The 21414-nt window shown below is 28.2% G+C and overlaps 1 protein-coding gene across 1 annotated transcript in view; it reads right to left on the bottom strand.

The window, feature by feature from the left end:
• The window catches only part of LOC135953130 (uncharacterized), a 504136-nt gene extending 493070 nt beyond the window's left edge, over nt 1-11066 (bottom strand). Inside the window, exon 1 of the mRNA XM_065502823.1 lies at nt 10690-11066. Within this exon, the coding sequence (XP_065358895.1) occupies nt 10690-11044 (355 nt within the window). The 5' untranslated portion in view covers nt 11045-11066. The remainder of the gene's footprint in view (nt 1-10689) is intronic.
• Between the last annotated feature and the right edge of the window lie 10348 nt (nt 11067-21414).

Raw genomic sequence — 21414 nt, forward strand, 5'->3', positions numbered from 1 at the left:
AAATTTTAAAATGTTTTTATACAATTTTTCTACTTAACCGTAAAGAGCTTTACTTACAACTTTGGTGACTTTGGTGACCTTCCATAAAATCTTTTCGCAAACATTTTCGTAGAATATTTTAATCCTTAAATATCTTTTTTGACACCTAAGGATAGGATATAGAGGGTTAAGATCTTCCACAAAACTGATTCCCATAAAATTCCACAATATAATTCTGACAATAAGAATTCTCTAAGATATTAACTTACAACATTTTTTTCAGTTAATATAATGCTACCTTTGGTCAAAAAATTAAAACTTTATCGCAGTGGAATTATTTCAAGTTCTAACATAAATAGTATCGTTATTTCACTTTATTTGCTAATACAAAAAGTTCTAAACGAAGTGAACGAGAAAAACCATAAATATCCAAATTCAAAACTATAGTTTTAGTTATGATAAAGTAAACCTATTATTTAACGGCAGGTCTAATATACATTTGTATGCATATACAAATAAAAGTGCATATTTATATGGACCCAGCGGGAAAAGCTTGCAGTAAGGAGGCCTTCCTAAAGGCCATATTTTGAAGACACAACGAAACCCAGCCGTATTGTATCAATTTTATCCGGCGTACGGTGGCTTATATATTAATGATAATGAGATCAAAATACATACTAAGTATTATTGAGAGACAATAAAAACGAATAATTGCAAAACCAATCTTGTTTGAATTTTAAATAAAGGCTTATTTTCTAATGCAATTATTAATGTGTATGAAATTTTATTTTTAAAGAAGAGATGCAATGTCTAGAATATTTTCTAAGAGAAGGCATGACTTAATGAGTATCGTGTCTTATAGAATGTATAAACAGGTGTTTTAGAAGGACTAGAAAGTGAAACCCTAGCATTTTTTCCCGCTGGGCATGTATTAAACCACATACAAACCCAAAAGCCTATCCTTAAAAGCATACATATGTATTTATTTATAGGGGAAACTCCGGTTTTCGTTTTTTGTTTTATTCAAATTTACAATACATTCTGTAATTGAATTTTTTTAGTTGTGGAAATTTGTTTATATTCATTCTCATAGTTTTGATTAGCTCAACTTTTTTGTTAACAATTGTGAGGAGAGGAAATAAATCTGAAACAATTTTTTAAAGGTAATTGCAGCAATGCCAGTATGAATATTGACATGATTATGATTTTCTTTAAACACAACAATGAAATCCAATGTAATATGTTATTATTTTAAAAATTGTATATGAATAAAAAAATGTATTTTCATGTAAATTTTCAATATAACTGTTCCATCCTTGTTTATTAATTAGATATAAGACCTGCTATGATTAACTTTAAACATTAAAAATCATAATTATCAGTTTTATTTAATCAATTTATTACCAAAACTAATCTTCATATACATAGTTTTAATTATTCTAAAATAGTGCTAAAAATTAAATAATAAAAATTAACTGACTTTAAATTCCAATTCACTACAAAAATGTAATCAATATTAATCGCCTTAAATAATTACAAATTTCTCTTTACATGTTTGTTATTTCAGATGGTAAAATTAAATTATAATGAAATCCAATGGGCTTCTTTTATTGTTAATAATAAATTAAATAATATACGAATATTTGCACATTATATTGATTTTAAGTGTGTCTGTATAATACTAATTATATATAAATTCATTTTATTAAATTTCAACAAGTTCCGGTATTTTTATATTCAAGCAAAGTTTGTAGATAAATATGCAAAAGCCGAAACCAAATAATATTAAACGAAATACATTTAGGCTTCCTGTTACATACGTATGTATAATATGTAGTCAGTATTCACACAAGTAAGTACTTATGTGCCGTAAACCCCAGCCAAACAGATGAGTACACTTGCACTTGCCTTCTGTCTTACACTTTTATACAAATCCATACAGTCTAATTTGCAAAAAAAGGAAACAAGTCTTAAAATAGAATTAAAACGGATAACAATTTAAGTTGATACCAACAAAAGTCTACATGTAATACCGGTAGTAGAATTACAAATAGTAATTTGAAGAAAAATCTTCCTACTATGGGAGAAGTATTCCCATAGTATATAGTTTCCTTTTATCTTAAATGCAAGAGAAAGTAAGCAGCACAATATTTATACTTAATAACACTCTGCTACAAAATGACACTTTTTGTCAGAACTTGAAAAGCGACCTAATCGGGGTTGTAGGCCTAGGTTGAAACACCCTCAAAATTTTGAGATATTTTGAAAAAACTGTTTTAGGGTAGGTCGTAATACTTTAGTACCCCTAACTCACACATTTTTAGACCGATTTCGAAATTTTAAACAATTATAGATAGTCAAAGAATTAGGCTTTCAGAAAATGTATGCACAAAATGTATATATATAAAAATTTCATAAGTTTTTATAAAAAGTTTCGCTTTATTTTTTTATTTTTTTCGTAATTTTTCAAATTCAGCAATAGTTAATTTAATTTTTTTCTATGAAACCCTATTCTTTTTTGCACAACTTTATATGGGAAAAAATGAGATATTAAAAAATTTACCTTGTAAATTAAAAATTTTGCAAATATTTTTTTTTCCACAGTTTTTTTTTATTTTTTTTATTTATATGCGCTGGGGGAGAAAATACTAAAAATGGTGTTAATTAAAAGTTGAATAACTTTTAGAATTTTCATCCGATTTGAATAATTAAAACCATATTTTGTTAAGAACTAAATTTCCTATATACGTTGATATAAAGTTTTACAAGCTTTCATATCAAAATAAGCAATGAAAAGCGACTAAAATCAAAAAAGTTCATAAATTTGACTATTCTTTTAGATATTCTTAACAAAAACAATACTTATAACTTACAAATGTATCAAAAAATGCACGTCATTTTAAAGTGCAATCAGTTTTCTTTTCCAAACCCTTTAAAAAATTTAAAGTTGGACAAAAACTGACTAAGCTACAGATCGATAATTTGACGAACATCACTGAAAACTATTTTTTAGAATAACTTCTGAATTTGAGGGTGCTTCTGAAATTTTTACAGACAATTTGTGGTGTAGTCAGCATGACCTATAACCCACGCTAGGCCGTTTTCCAAGTTTTTTTCCATCGTTGCATCGTGTAATTGGTTTCTTGCTAATAGTCAAGTTTTATATAGAAAATTTTCTACAGAAATTCTTGGTAATAGTCAAGTTTTGTATAGAAAAACTTTGCCAACAATCAAGTTTTCAAAAGAAATTCTTGTCAATAATCATGTTTACTTTAAAAAAATTAGTCAAGTCTTATATAATAAATCTTTCCAACTTTGAAGGTTTATATAGAAAATTGTTTCAATAATCAAGTTTTCTATAGAAAAAATTGCGAATAGTAAAGTTTTCAGTATTACTTTTCAATAGTAAAGTTTTCGGTAGAAAATCGTGGAAATATTTAAGTTTTCTATGGAACATCTGGTGACTAGTCACATTTTCCATAGAAAATCATGCAACTAGTCAAGTTTTCTATAAAAAAAATTGGTAATGTTTAAGTTTACCACATATTGTAAATGTTCAATTATTCCCAAGAAAATCTTACGAATGTACGAGTTGTCTAATGAAAATCTTGCTAATTATCATATCTATCAATTATTTCTTATAACATAGAAGATATTTGTATTTGAAAATTAAATTTTCAACAGTTTTAACCACCTTGCTCCAGTTTTTTGCTATCAGAGGGTCCAAAAATTTCCCGACTTTCTCCATTTTAATTTTATTAGATCTTCACTTGGTACGAAAAGACTACAAAGATGCTAATAAATAATGTTTCTGTATTCTGATGTTTTATTAATTTTTTAATTTCGAATCACCCATCAAGAACACTGATTTGGATTATATGTCCCACGAAAAATGCTTATTAGGATTATATGTCCCAGGATAAAAGGACGATTTCAGGATTTCTGAGTATGCAGAACATAATTTTTTCGCAATACTTATTTCAGTACAACTTATATCTAAATTGTGCAAAATTTTAGCAGGATTGCCGCATAATCAAGATATTTATGACTGCTGAAACAGTATTCCGGGGACATTTGTATGGGCGATAGTGGAAATCATAGACCAATATTACCAAACAAACCTTATCAACAGATAATATTGCTGGAAAATCTAAGCCATATAGCTCCATTCGTTCGGGCTTTATAGTGGTTTCAAAAGACAGACAGACGTACAGATAGACAGACGAACGGATATAGCTATATTGTCTTAGAATTTCATAAGGATTCAGAATATACATCAAAATGGGCCGATTTGTAAGGAAAAAAATCTGTCGATGTTGTGCCATCGATTTTTCGATAGCTTTTGGCTTTTTTCCATTACGACATAAACAAAAAATCATTTCCGAGGCGCCAAAATATACATTTTTTACATTTTTTGAACTTTAATTTTTAAGGTTTTTTTTTATTGGTAATAAAAAAAAATCGGCTGGTTTAATTTTTTTAAATATTACTTTTCCAAGGTGAAATTGTACGCTTAAAACGATGACGATAGGCATATTGCTCAAACCTAATATTTTTTTTAAATATGGCCAATTAGGAAAATGTCTGGGAGGTACTATGTCAGCTTAAGTGAGCTAAATTTTACTTTACACGCTTTCGCATTAAGTTCTCTTGCTGGTTCATATAAAAATCGTAAACAAATGAAAAAATATAGGAACTTTTTTTTGGGAAAAAACGTAAAAAATTCGTCCTTTTTACATGTTCAAACTATGGATGCGTGTAACTTTTTATAGGGACGAGATAACTGTTAGAAATTTGTTTTTATTTTATTTAGAATTTCACAGATATCAGACCCTTATCAAAAAACCAAATAAAGATGGAGATAAATTAAAAAAAATAAATAAATCTAAATAAATCTAAATAAATCTTCAACTAAAAGCGATAACCCAGAGATGTACACGCATTTTTTTTAGATCTTATCAAGGACTATTTATAGTTTAAATTTCAGCTCATTCGGCTCATAAATGGATTTTTTAAATTTTAAACCTGAGGTGACCAACTTCGCAGTGACCATTAGCCCTAGGAAGTTCAACTACTGTATATTCACTCATAAACACCTCAGCTCTAACCATGTGAAATTTCTTAACAATATCTCTAATAGATCTTGAGATACGGAATTATTTCCAAAAAAAAATCTTTCAAAACCACTGTGAATAGTAAAAGAATTTAGGCCCTAATTTTGTAAATCACGTCACCAAAGTGATATTTATATGGAAAGCAAAAACAAAATTTCAAAAATTTTAAAAATTAGTTTTTGTTTTATATAAAATGTTTTCAAATTATGAAAGGCAAATCAACGCTTGAATTTTGGTGCGTTTGTTCTGTTAAGAATTTGTATATAATACAAAAACAAATTTTTAAAATTTTTGAAATTTTGTTTTTACTTTCCATATAAATATCACTTTGTGACGTGATTTACAAAATTAGGGCCTTAATTTATTTCGGGTTTCCTTATTTATTCCTATTTGATTAGAAATTAGCTATTATAAATGGGAGAAAATACATAAAAATGAGTTTGGAGCCTTAAGAATAACAAAAAAGACTAAAAAATCCCCAAAAAATTTTTAAGTTTTTTATAGAAAATCTTCAAATGTTCATAATTTTTATAGAAAGGCTTGCAAATGATAAATTTGTCAATAGAAATTCTTGAAAATTTATGGATTTTCTTTAGAAATTCTTAAGAATGTTAAGGATTTCTACAGAAAGACTTTCACTCTAGAAAATTTTGAGGACGCAAATTTTATTTGCAAATGTCGAAATTTTTTTGTAAAACATTGAAATTAAATGTTTTTATATTGAAAATATTTCCCTGTAGAATATCTTGCGGATGATAAGACTATCTATTTAAAAATTGTGGTATATTTGTCTCGCGGAAGTTACAATTTATCCTACAGAAGATATTCTGGATGTTGAGATCGTTAGAAAATTGTCTTAATGTTGAAGTCTTCTCTTTTGAAAGCCTACCTGTTGAACATTGTGTGGCTTTTAAAATAATCTTTCTGACTGGAAAATCGTGTGTATATTATATTGAATATACTAAAATTCTAAGTAGTCATACGTTCTCGAAGTAATTGAGATTTAATTTATAACAAAATAGCTTTCTGGTATATTTAGTTTGCGATTAGTTTCACAAAGCCTGTGCAAGCAAAGAAATTCCAATAAAGTCAAGTTTCTAAAATTGCAATTTGCAATTCACAAAACAAACAGATTTTCGTAAACCCTTTAAAATAATATAAGTTTCTAAGAATTCCAACAGTCAGTCTTAGCATACCTTCCTTTTATATGAACAAATTAATATTACTTTCATTACAAAAATTGTATATAAATATACAAACGGAAATAAAATAATGGTAAATATAACCATAACTACAGAAAAATATAAATGTACATGTAGGTTTTTACAAATAAATTTACTTAGATACCTAGATACGTATAGAAGAGTTGGTATTTACTTACAATTTATGTGCCTAGTAAATTTTTTTCTATGTCACAGCTCCCACAAAATATATTTGTATGGTTATTTTCTATGAGTTTCTATTTCTGGCTGTGCTTAAGACTTTCACAAAGTTGTAAATAAATTTTATTATGCTAAAAAGTGAAAATTTCCACACTTTAAATAGTGTGAAGTTATAAGTTTTAAGAAAATAACTTCTCTACTCGTTTATGTCTAAACAAACTTTTGTGGTGAAAATAAACAGAACAACAAGGATAAGCTAGCTAGTCGGTAGGTTTCTAGCGGTCAGAACCGGAAAGTAAAGTAACTACACCAGTTGAATGACTTTAATTTTATATTTACTTACATTGGATATTTAAGTGACTGAAAGAACACACTGTACTCTTATTAAATACAATCAGTTCTAACTTGTTTTATTTATACAATTTTGTCTTGATTAAATTTTTTAATAAAAAATATGTTTTTCGTTATTGGCTTGATTAGCGTGAGTATATCTACTTCTGCCTACAGTAGGGCATAATAAGTTAAGTATCTGAAACAACAGCAAAAACTCAAAACAACTAAACACACAAATAAAATAATACAACTACTTAACTTCATTTAAATATAACTTGTCTCTAGGCCTAAGACGAAGATGAATAGGCTGTGCGAGAAGATGAAAGACCACTGCAGAGTAGAGTTAAACATAAAAAATAAATAAATAAAACTCAGAAAAAGCAGTCAGACATTATACGAGTGGCAGTAAAGGATGCCTCACTTGACATGGATGAACATAAAATAACTACATATAATACTGAATATAAACGTACAGGGAAATATAAAACATGGTTGATCCGGATCAATTTTCATATAAAGAAATATCGGATGAAATATTTGTCCTAACACTAACACTTGCTTAGGTTTTAAGTTATTCTATATTATCAATTTAAGAAAATTTATTGCAAAATCTTATATATAAATAGGCCACACGTTCTTTTGTGGTACACTTTTAAGTATGTTATTGTCCACCAATATTGATGAAACATATATGGTTTAAAAGGTTATTTTCTCTAGATTTGCAGAACATCATATTTTTTTAAATTCCTTCCATAAAAGTGGTAAAAAGCGTTTAAAAGTGGTCGAATTTCGGCCACCGGGCGATCCTAGTAATCATAAATAATCCCCATTTAGAGTTTAAACTTTTGTTTAAAAAAAAAAATTGGAAATTAAAAATTTAGGTTTTGATATATTCCACGAAAATGACAACCACGGCAGAAAAATAAAAACCTTTAAAACTTTTTTAAGATAAAGCTACAACTTTGTACTATTTGATGATAATTAGAGCTCATTACAACTTTTTAAGGGTAAAAATAAAAGTTAACCCCCATTAATACGAAGACTGGTTATGCCTTAACTATTAGTTTTTTTTTTGTATGAAAACTGTTAGTTTAATTATTAGTTAACACATTAGAGGAGCTGCAAAACAAAAGGTACTTTTTTGCTCAGTTACAATTTTTGGGAAATTGAGTTTTATTTATTACGCCCCCTTAAAAACCTGCATGAACCTGAAAATGGTAACAATTTTCTTACTTATCAATAGATTTATCTAACTGCCATAAGTCACCACATTAAATGTTAAGGATATTTAATATAAAACCATTTTTATATCGGAAAATTAACTAAGTACTAAACTAACTTAATTTTTTTCTAGAAAATTTCCAAGCAAATATTCTAAAAATACAAAAAAACCTTTGTTTTGAGGCTTCTCATTAATGTTAATGGGGGTAAACTGACGATATTTAATATTTTTAGTTTAATTAGTATGTTTTAGGCAAAGATGGCGGCAAAAACTTAGCGACCAATTAGCATATAGTTTAAAATGAATTTGATTCTGATTTTTGATTTGCTTTTATCACCTTGTTTTTTGAAACAAAATATATGTACGTGTATTTTCTATTTATTTTTAAGTTTTTGCATGCATAATATAGAAAAATCTGTTTCTTTTTGTTTCTTATAAAGTGATTATATGGGGGGTAGGGCAGTTATGGACCGATCCTCACAAAGGTTCATAAATATAAAACTAGTTTATGTTTATGTAAATAGGTTAGTGTTTGATCTGTAATATAATTTAGTCGTGTTTGATAATATCAAAAGTGAAAATTTAAAAAAAGCCAAATATCTCAACCCATTCTCACGAAATGCATAGACCATTTCATGAAATACAAATCATTAGCAAATAGCTACCGCTATTTTAAAATAAAATTTATTTCCAATAAATTTCTCTCCCATACTTTGACAACTAATCAAATACTTCTGATTAATGACAAATATCATCATTTGTTTGTATTTCAGATGTTTTTAATTTGATGTTAGAGATCGCTCTATACCAGTTGTTGTAGATCGGAACTCATCAAATGAGTTCAAGATTAATTCAGGGGTTCCACAAGGCTCCATTCATTCTCCTACTCTATTAAGTATTTTTCTCAATGACCTTCTAAGTCAAACTTCCAACCCTATCTATTTTTTTGCAGATGACAGCAACATTTTCCATTCATTCAACTATAGGCCAAGCCTTTCGGAGATTGGGGCAATGAGGCAAAACATGAATGATACACTTAACCAAGATCTTGTGACAATCTCTGAATGGGGTTATGCGAACAGAGTCGATTTTAATGCACGTAAGACTCAATGTTGTATGTTAACAAACAAACGCACGTCAGATCATGTTGCTTCATCTATTTCTATGGGTGGTGTTCTAGGCATGAGAATTCAGTGTGATGTTCGCTGGACAAAACACATTTTTCAAGTGTAGTTTCTCACGAAATACGCCTTCATCATCGGGGGCTCATCCATTCGTGGTCGATTGACCAGTGGATCGCCACACTACAGAGAAAAAACGGATTTTCTCTGTAGTGTGGCTGAAAGCCGGATGAAGAGGGAAAAGGCTGGATAAACTGGAAGAGATGTTCAAACTCTCTGAGCCGAAAAAAATTGGATCAAATTGGACAAATGAATATGGAAAAAGTAAAGAAATAAACAAAGTAATTAGGATATTTTATAATTATTTATTCAATTGTAGGAACAATGGATTCTTATCAAGTAGAAAGAAATAGTATAGTGAAGTGAACAAAAGTGAAAAAAAATTAAATCGGCCGATTTGTTTTTATTACCTACTAAAAAAAACTTTAAAAATAAAAGTTGAGAAAAAGTAAAAAAAAAATTAAATTTGGGCGCCTCGAAAATTATTTTTTTGATAATAGCCAAAAGCTATCGAAAAATCGATGACACAATATCGTAAAATGTTTGTCCTTGCAAATCAGCCCACCTTAATATACATACTCTGAAAATGTGTCGCCCTTTCACAATTTCGTCCTCTACACCACCATATTTGGGAGGGTATAATACGTTTGTACAGATGTTTGTAACGCCCAAAAATATTAGTCTATCTTTCACCTTAATGAATACCGATCGACTTATAATCACTTTCTGAGTCGATTAAGCGATGTCCGTCTGTCTGGCTGGCTGGTCGACTGTCCATGAAAAACTTGTTCACAAAGTACAAGTCGCAATTTTGAAGATATTTTCATCAATTTTGGTACATATAATTTTTTCGGCCCAAGGACCTTTTGAAACTGGCTGAAATCGGTCCATTATTTTACCTAGCCCCCATAAAAATGTACTCCCGAAATTGGACTCTATCGGTAATAAATATAAAATCGGGCTTGACCGACCATGCTTTCTTACTTGTTTTAATTAAAAAGATTTTCGAATGACACGAGAATTAAAAAATCATTATAAAGCGAAGTCGTGTAAAAAAAGTATCTTGTAAATCTAGGGATATTTGTATTTGGAAGGGGTATGTGCCGAAGTCGTGTAAAAAAAGTATCTTGTAAATCTAGGATATGTGTATTTGGAAGGGGTATGTTCCAATGTTCTGTCGAAAATGTTTGTTTCCTAATAATGTGCTATCCCAGTTTTAGGGGATATTCCAAAAAATATTTTTTTCGATACTGTCTAATTTTTTAATAGATGCCTGTATTTTTTTCAGAATAATATGAAAATATGAGTTATTTGTTTTTCTACTTTCATTTGCAATTATCAGCTAAACACCACTTAAATCTAATTGTTCCAGATGCATATAACTTGAAAAAGTGATTTTGTTCTGCATGTTTTCTAACAATATTTAATATCAACAATAATTCAATTACATATCACCCCAAACGAGTTCATTCACTTACCTGGTTTAGAAGCAGTTGATAACTGTTGTTGCTGAAAAAGACGCTCCGTTTGTTGTTGCTGTTGATAGTGTTGTTGCTGTTGATGATGTGTGGCAATCATTTGCTGCTGTTGTTGTTGCTGTTGCTGAGTATGTTGACCATTATGTTGCTGCATATGAGCCGGATGTTGTTGCTGATGATGATGTTGAGCATGAGCTGCCGCCGCAGCTGCTGCAGCAGCAGCCGGATGTATGGCTAAGAGTTTAGTTTCCGGTGGCTTATGAGGACCCATTGTTATTTGAGAGGGTGGCGGTGGTGGTGCTGCACCCATGGCTATGGTAGGTGCTGGCATCATGAGTGTTGACATGGCCAGCATAATTTTATGTGTTTTTGTTAGTTTGGTTTTCTAAATCACTTAAATTTAATTGAAAAATTTAATGCTACGTTTACTTTGAATTTAAATGATTTCGATTTCAGTGCAAAGTATGTTAAAGATTTATGTTTAAACGATTTTTGTTGATAAAAGGTAGTTTAGGTAATATTTTTTTGGCGTTTTATATTGTATATGCCAGATATTGTTTCCCTTTCTTTTTGGTATTAAAATAATAAAATTTCACTTTTTATTATATGAATAGCTACATACATATATTTATGTACTTATATACACACCTATATAAACATTTATTTATTATTTTTTTTTTTGAATCAATGTGTCTGCATGTGATGCTTTTTCTATATGCAATTCATGGTACAATTGCAAAATGTTTGTCTGCGTTTATGTGAGAGTGTGGGAGTTTGTAGAACAATTTTCAGTTTAAGTTTTTTGTTCTCTTGTTTGTTATTTTTGCTCGTTTTGTTAGCTTTTTTTTTGATTTTTACTGATATTTTTTGTTTTCTTTTTAGAATTTTTGTATGTTCTTGTTTCTACACTCTCTCTCACATTCATACCCTTTAGCCGCTGTCTCTCCGTGTTCGCACTTATATAGTTATTCAACCGGAAGTTCACAAATGTTGCTTTCCACTCTCCATGCTAGATGTTTGTTTTCGTTTGTTTTTTTTATTGTTTTTATTAATGATACATACAGGGACGACTATGTATTTGATTTTCAGTTTTTGTTTTCTAACTATTTTTCTTTCAAATCTGTTTTTTTTTTTTTTTGCTTTTTTTTGCAATTATTTCACACTAAAAGAATAGAGAATTTTTGTTTTAATCTTTTTTCTAGTATTTCTGGAATTTTGAACACTAGCTAGCAGTTGTTGTCATTCTAATGTTGTTGATGCTTGTTTGTGATTATTTTAGTTGTACGCTATGGTGTAAAAATAAACAAACAAAAAAAAAAGTGAAAGAAAAACGTTGCCACAAATGCTACCAAAAAATATAGCTAAAAGCAATATGCAAAGCCAAATAACTAGCATGTAGAAAAACATACAAACAAAATAAATGTATAAATATATCTACAAACTAACAGATATAAAATGTATGTAAGTATATAAATTGTACGTGTAATAGCAAAGGCTGCAAACCACTGAGAAATTAAAACAATAAGCGGTAGGGATCAGTCACAATTATCACTACATATCCGGAAATACAAATGAGAATTTACAATAAACTGTAGTATTTTAAGTTATATATTACTCATATGCCATTAAAAAGAAAAAAAAACATCAAATATATTTGTAAATTTATAGATGTGCCAAATATTATTCAAGCCACTAGTTACATTGATGGCTTAAGGCGTAGAGACGAGGCAATCCAGTTTCTTAAATAAAAATAACACAATTAATATGTCTGATACAACAACAAAACACACTGACTAACATATATTTTGTTTTTGCGAGAGTTAGGTTTTTGAAAACAGTCTTAGTTTACCATTACGTCTCGTCTCTATGTTACCCTATTTCTTAAGGTATTTAGTAGGGCATTTAAATTATTCGATTTTTCTTTTGTTCGAATAAAACAATTAACAATTCAAGTATTGACAATGTTAAAGGCCATTTGCAATTCTGCTAATATTTCGCCAGCATATGTTCATGATTCGAAATCAATTCTAAAATCATTCAGCCTTTTTTTACTATACAACAAATATCTTATTCCGTACCTTTTATTTTCATTGGTTCATGTCCTAAATTAAACATTTTGAAAGACTTGATTTTATAATTGTAACTTGTTGCAGTAATATTTATATAACTATTTATAAATTTTTTCGGGTTTATATGGGAGCTATGACCAATTATGTACAAATTACACACAATTTGTGGATCTGATTTATCTACATATATATATAAAACATAAAAAAATGTTTCTACCTATGTCCGTTATAGACTCTGAAAATGTACAACCAATGAGGTCCAAACCGGTTTTATTAGAAGACTATTTTGTGAAGATGCATTGGGTTTATTTGTAAAGTCGTTTTTCGAATTTTTCCATACAAAATTTGTTTCGCAATTTTTAAACTTCTGAAAATTTTGTATGTAGGCACTAAGTTACTTTTTAATTTGTGTACTTTTAAGGGGAAAAAAACGTAAAAATGCCGAGTATGGTACCTTTTTTATCCCATATCCCAGAAATGAAATTTGAATGAATTCAGGAACTTTTTTTAAATTTTTACGTATTTGACGTAAAATTTAATTTGAAATTTTTTAGTAGAACCATTTAGATTTCATTGATTGATTTTGGTACTTTTTTACAAAAATATGATAAAAAAATTTTCATAATAAAATCCCTCTATTAATAAAGAAATTTGTTTTTTTTTCTACAGAGGGACAACAAATGTACCAAGAGGGGTCAATTGCTAATTCAAAAATGGATCTTTATTTAAACTGCTGAATTCGAAATCCGACGAAAAACCGAAATACCACTACTTTGTTCATAAATTTACATGGCCAGCCATCTAGATGGACAGACTATGATTCTGAGAAATTTTGTAACAAAATTCTGAAACTTGGTAATATTTATATCTACATATAATTGTTATAAAGCACGTATTTTGTTTTCTTAATTGGAACAAGGACTCATCTAGATTTCGTATATCCTTATTATTAAAACTATTTAAAACTTTATATACATATATTAAACTTATGGAGGTAGTAAATCTTCCCTAAGTATTACAATAATCGTGATAAATTTGGTTGAATGCAATGCTTCAACACAGACGTTTAAGCAAAATTCAGTTTTCTCAATATAATAAAAAAATTTAATATAAAGATTTGCACAAGATTTTTCATGCAGATCATATTTTTTATATAATTTTTGCATACTAAACGAAATCTGGTAAAGATTTTAAATGTCGTGAATAAGACATTTTTAGGTAAAGTTTGTGAAATTTAACTAAAAGTTTTAAAAGCTGATTAAAATTTTAAATATATAGAAGTTAAGCTTATAATTAAATACCACTTGTTATATTAATATTTAAGGATGTTTAAAGGATTATGCAAGAAATTGATTAAAAAAGCTTTTACGTAATTTAAGATTCTGAGAAATGTAGGCAAAAAGTGGTTGAGCTCATTAATATTGTCATTTAAACAAAAAGCAAGATACAATGGAATATTATTGTAAAATTTTTAAAAATATTCCTTAATCCCCGTAAAGTATTCCATCAGACTTTGTGATTTTTATGTAAATATATAAATTTTCCATAAATTTTGTAAATAAAGCTTTATAACTTTTAAAATTTTTATGAAAATGAAAAAAACTAACAATGCAGTTTAAAACAGAGACCAAAAATAACTGTTATTAAATTTTTTTAAACTGAAAAAGTTAGGCATAAATCAATGAATAATTTTTACGTTTTCAAATCGAAAAGTTATGAGTAACGTAAACAAATATTTATTATGAATAACTCGAAAATAAAAGTTATGAGTAACGAAAAAAAATATTTATTATGAATAACACTTATTGAAAAGCAAAACTTATTTTCATTGACAATAACTATTATTTAAAGAAACAAAACTTTATTTCTACAATATAACAGTTATGGCTAAATTCTTTTAGATATTTCTTATAACAGTTTTGTCTCTGGTTTAAAAGATCAATTAATTCTTAATAATTTAGAGACAACAATTTTTGAATTTGCTTTTACCTTTCCTGAGTTATATAAAGCAAACGAAAACTTTTATGTACACAAAATGACCCTACAACACCATAGTGTAATCAAACTACAAGTCGCAATTTCAATGATAAAATTTGGTACAAGCTTTCCTATTGCCAATTGGACGAAGCTATTGAATTTGGTTGGAATCGGTCCATTTTTTCTACTATCCCTCGTATGATTGCTCTATCTAAAAATAGATAAGCTCTCATAAATATCTTAGTTATAAAGATCTCTAAACCAAAATGAGCACAAATAAGTTTTATATAAGCTAAACTCACTCATATAAGTAAATCACTTTAACTAGCATAACTCTCTTAAAAATATTCGTATTCAAATAAAATTCAGCACAAATATGTTATATATATACAAAAGTAATGTCAGGAAATTGTATAACGATCGGTCCATAATTAGTCATAGCTCCCATACAAAGCCCACTTGCGAAAATCATTTTAACGAACACAAATCTCTTAAAAATGTTGATATATTTTAAAAGAAAACTGTTAAGAGAAAATTGTTGTCCCCAAATTATTAAGAATTAATTGATCTTTCAAACTGCATTGTTAGTTTTTTTCACTTTCATCAAAATTTTATAACTTACAAAGCCTTATTTACAAAACTGCACACAAAAATAAAGCATGGACATTTTTCTTTTAAACTGTGTCCTCAAAAGTAATGTAAATCGTGGGTCTTGGCAAAGTAATGAAGAAAACTCAAAAAAAGGCCGACAAAACTCGATTTTTGGCAAAAACTCGACTTGAGCGACCTCTAAACCTCTTCCGAAAAAACTGAAAAAAATCTCAAAGCTACTTTACCCTAAAGCTTTCAAATTGTGGTTGAGCCCCAACAAAAAATTGTTTTTGGGACACGCTAATGTACATTTTGGTTATACGTTCGTCTCTCAGATATTTCTTGTAAGGCAAACCAATGGCTATAATAATTTATAAAAAATAAAAAGTATACACTAATCTACTTTTCAAAACTAAAAACTAAGCAAAATCAATACAAACAACATTTCTGAATAAATTTTAGGTGGTTATTTATGCGGGAATACAACTATTAAGAAATATAATATAAAGAAAAGAAAATAAATCTTTGACAAAAAAACAACTTAAGTGGAATTTTAAAAATTTGGAGGAGAGCGTAAACTGTTGAATTGGTCAATAATTATTTTATTTTTTTGTCCCTTAAGAATTTTGAAAGCTTTTATTAACAATTTAACGGTTTTTATGCCCTGCTGAAAAATTTTAAAATTCCACTTGAATGTTTCCAAAAATATGAGCCTAACTATGAAAGAAATTTTTAAGTTAATTTTAGTTAAAATCGACTTCATTTTAAAATAGAACTATTGTTTTAGTACCATTTAAAAAAGCTTTCAAACCTTTTCCCAACTCCTACATTCAAATAAGTGACTTTAAGTCTTTTGTGGTTAGGCTGCTTCATTTTATTTATGATTTTTAATTACATATATTTTAAATAAGAATTTAGATATATAGGCCCATAATCATAGTCAATCACTAAAGTCGGTTCTTTTTAAAAACAACTTTAAAATAAAAACAAGCTTTTAATTATTTTGCAACTATAGTCAAAATTAAAGTATGTTTTAAATTGAACCAACTTTAACTGGGTGCCACCGCAAATGTAGAAAATGTTTTCATACAATATACAACAAAAAACAGACAAGTGGCAACGCTGAACAGCTGACATACAAAATTAAAAAAAGTAAACAATAAAAGTAACCGGGACATAGAAAGAAAAAAAGGAAATTGTGGTGGAAAAATGGAAAAAATAAGATTAATATCATAATTAGGATATTTTGGTTCTAATTTTATTGATAACTGTTCAATAATTGCAAAATCTCTGCCAATATCTTGTAACATAAACATTTTTGACTTTGTGTCGAACTTTTTTACTTGGTGAAGAACAGCTGATGCTGTTGTTAAATGAGTTAAAAACAGCTTCATCTGGTTTTATATTTACTGTCGACTTTAACGTCAAAAGTATATTTTATCTTGTCTATGGTAGACCAAAAGTCCACTCTTAAGTAAAGACGACTTTATTTCTCTTAAAATATACTTTCTTTCTGACTATGATTATGGGCCATACTCTTCAGGATTCCATTAAAGCTTTCAGCATGAATTAATTTGTTGCTGTATAAGAATGTATAAGAATTCAATATTTTTATTGAATCATAATCAAGTTTTCTTTGGTTTATTAAATCCATTACAATATAGCTTTAAATGTATGAAATCATAAAATTTTACTTGAATTCAAAGTTATTAAAGGGAACCTGGACACATTGGGTACATAGTTCCATAAAATGCTCCAATATCGATTGTGGTTTAGATAGTAAATGGTGTTTTAAATTATTTTATTACTTTTAGCTGATTTCAGATATTATATAACTATAGTAGCGATGAAGGTCATCTATCTAGCCCTACAAAATACTAGATCCATAACAAATTTTATTACCGAGTCCTTAAATAATGTAGGGTATAAAAGACAACATCGGCTTGTTGTTGCAGCTGTTGTCTTTTCGTAATCGTTGTTGATGATGTGAAACTGTTGTTTGTTTTTTCATTTCATATCGTATAATAATGTTGTTTTATTTCGGATATATATAAAAATTCTGTATATATATGTACATAAGTATTTTCTTTTTTATTATTCTGTTAGTTATTCATTTAATGTTCTTTCTCTGGTTTATGAACATTGCTTTCCCCCAAATGTTGTTGTTTTTTTTTCTCATTCTTTGTTATTCATCAGTATAGTGAAAACTTGCGTTTATTTTTTGTTAATTATTATTTAAAATGCGTAAAGAGAAACCGAAACATAATAAAAACAAAACGAGAAAAATAATAACAAACCCACAAACAATAACAACAATTCAAAAAGTCATATTTAAATACATACAAGTAGAACATTAAAGCGAGAGGAAGGAGGTTTTGCGAAAATAAATAAAAATTATGTTCTTAAATTGTTTGGGTGAAATTTAAAAAGCAATAGCATTACAACTTTATATGCGTAATAAATAATTCAAACAATACGAAAGATAATAAATTTTTTTCAATTACTTAAAAAATTTAGAAACAAAATATTTTCTTTTTAAATTTAATTTAAAAATAAAAACACTGTAGTTTGAGGTGTATTCAACAAACCTCTTTTAATTTGTAAAATTTAAAGTAAATGTTTACATGTTAACAACATCGCCATAAAAAAATGTATATTGACCCAAATTTAAATGGAATTCCTTTTTTTTTGTAAATTTCTGCTTATTTTTCTCTTTCCATTATGAATAAAACCTTTTAAATTTTGTTTCTTGCCTGTGGTTTTAAGCTTTCAAATGAATGAAAAATTAAAAGTGATTATAATTAAATTATTAACATCAATTACTCCATCTTTGTATTTTACTGCTGGTAATTTTATTTCATGTTTAGCCATTAAGATTTTGAAGAATTAAGAGCAAATTGTTGAATGTGGTGGAAAAAAATATTTACGAAATTTAAATATTTAAATTATTTCTGTTGAACATTAAAGAAATTGTAGTCTCTTCTTAGAAGTTAAAGAATATATGTAGAAATATGACTTAAAATTTTGTAAAGCATTATGTAGGATACGTTATGAGGTCTAAGAGCAATTCCACGAGAATGGAAATAAAAACAAGTAAGAAAGTATGGTCGGCCAAGCCCGACCATATAATACCCTACACCATGTAAATGAGTAAAAATATTTTTCTTTTAAAATATCAATAATTTATATTCGTGAGTGATTTTCGGAAGTGGGCCTTATATGGGAGCTATGACCAATTATGGACCGATCACCATAAAATTAGGTCGTGTGATTTATGTCTATATGAAAGTTATTTATGTTGAATTTTGTGTATATACCAACATTTTTAAGTGATTTAAGCACGTTAAAGTGATTTTCGGAAACGGGTCTATATGGGAGCTATGACTAATTATGGACCGATCGTAACAATATTTGGTGACATGAATTTTGTATATATAAAACTTTTTTGGAGTGAAATTTGTGTAGATACATATATAAATTAAACAATTATGACCGATAAAGTCCAATTTCGAGAGGACATAGGCTAGGTGAAATAATAGACCGATTTCAGCCAGTTTCAATAGGCTTTGTCCTTGGGCCGAAGAAATTATATGTATCAAATTTTGTCGAAATATCTTCAAAATTCCGACCTGTACTCTGCACAGTGTTTACATGGACAGCCAACCAGCCAGCCAGACGGACGGACGGACATCGTTTAATCGACTCAGAAAGTGATTCTAAGTCGATCGGTATATTTTAAGGTGGGTGTTGGACCAATACTTTTGAGCGTTACACACATCTGCACAAACGCATATAAAAACTTGAAACTTTAGTTCACAATGATTTGAATGGAAGAAAACACTAAAATGTTAAGTGCAAAAATAATAGTTTAAACTGACTATATTTAATTCTTTAACCCTCTAACTTTAAAAACAAACTTAAAAAAGCTAAAAAAATGTGGTCGAATAATTTTTTTTTGAAGGGTAATTATGACCCAATAAACTCAGAACAGCCATCAAAAACTTATTTGCAAATTAAGTTTAGGAACCAGGATCAAAAAGTTGAAGAGTGCTCAGGGCATTGTTGCCGGTTTAGTTCTAAAAAACAATAATTATGATACAATTTTATTAAAAAACTTATAAAAAGAACTAATAAAAAAATGTTTAATAGATCGGGCGACTAAAAGTTAGTAAAATTTTTATTAAAAAAAAAAAAATGACACACAAAAATTCACGTGCTGAAATGATGACCTCACTCACAAAACAGCTGACAGAACAAAAACTAAAAGTCAGAATGTATTTCGACCTTCGAGGGATGTGTTAACAAATCTGTAAATAAAGTCACAGTTAAATTTAAAAAAAAAAATAGAATTACTTTTTGAGATAATTGATGTTTTGTAATGCATGCTTTGAGGCACTTTTGCGGGTTAGAGGGTTAATTTAATTAGATATTTTAGGCTAAGATGGAAACAAAACAAAGCTCCCAGTAAACATGTACTATGAACTGAATTTGACTGTGATTGTTTTTTTATTTTTTTAGATTTTGTAAACATACATATATTTACAGAATATATATCGCTCATTTGCTGCAACAACGTCATAACTCAAAATCCGGCTGTTTTTAACTGAGTGATGCAAAACATGCGCCGTTCTTTAGTCTTTCATATAGTTTTATCCGTTTAAAAAAAAGTCAATTATTTTTTGTATGATTTCTTGTAATTAACGTCTCTCACGGTTCGCAAATTTATGTACCTCAAAATTGCTTCCTTTTTATGTCACGAACGATATTTCGCTCGATATGTTCGATAAAGTCAACAATGGACAACAATGTTTCGAAAGTACTTATTATTTTTTTTTAAATATAGTACCCCCGGAATCGAATATAAAGACCAAATTAATTTTCAGATATTCATATTTTCGCAAAATCTATTTCACTCTATAGGCGTACAAATATCACGTATGATGACATGGTATTGCCCATATACAACAAGATTTAATTTGATATTGATATGTAAGAAAAATTTAATCCTCTTTGAACTATTTCCATTATATTGCTGGGTACAAATATCGTATGACCATGCAAGAGTATGATTGTTCTAATTATCACGTATTCATCATACGCACCGAAGCCCACGACTAGAGTAGCAATAAATTCATTAATATATATTGCAGCAAATTTAAAAATTATGTTATCTCCAGCAAAGAAACATCTTTTTCGTAGCTGGCAAAAATTGTCAACAATTTTTCCTTAACAATTATGGTGTAAATAAAATGTCAAATTTGGTTGTCAATTTGTGTTTGACATTTCAAAGAAAACAAAAAAAAAAAAATAACTTCAAAAGAAAATTATTTGCAGACATAAAATAAAGTAAATCGTTGGCAAAAACAAATCTGTTTTTAAAGAAATTTAAAAGGTTAGGAAGCAAAAAAAATTAATTTTTGCGACGCAGACGTATTAAAATTAATTCAACTTTATAAACAGTTCTGCCTTTGGGAGTTTAAAAGCCCGGAACATAAAAGGCTACATAAGAAAATGAATGCATGTGCTAAAATTTCAAAAGAATTGCATAAAAACGAGAAAGTCGTTACAACAAAGTTAAAAAATTTCAGATCAGCATACCTGTTACAAAAAAATAAAGTGGAAGCTTCAAAAAAATTGCACTACGTTGCTGATTTCTTAAGCAAAGCCATTTCGGAAAGAAAAACAAGTTGTAATCTCGATATTGTAAGTATTTTTTGTTATTTTTCATTTATTATATCAATTACAATGGTTGTTTTAAAACATTTCTGGTTTTAGGAAAAGTTTTTCCATAGCCTCAATATAAATAAAGACATATTGCTAGTCTATTCGGGGGTAAGGCAAAAAAAAAATCAAATATAAAAATTCTATTATTTTGAAAACTAAAACCTAAAATAAAATTTAAAACATTAATATCTTTTCCGCGTTTCCTCATTATACATATATAGTCATTTTCAGATAAAAATAAATTAAAATCGTTCAAATATTTATGAATTGTAAATATTTACAAAATAATTTTTTAACAGATGTATCCCAATAAATTTTTTAATTAAAATTTCTAAAGAAATTTTAAAAACTCGATATTACATCC

The sequence above is a fragment of the Calliphora vicina genome, chromosome 1 (genome assembly GCF_958450345.1).
Source record: "Calliphora vicina chromosome 1, idCalVici1.1, whole genome shotgun sequence".
Taxonomy (NCBI): Eukaryota; Metazoa; Arthropoda; class Insecta; order Diptera; family Calliphoridae; genus Calliphora; species Calliphora vicina.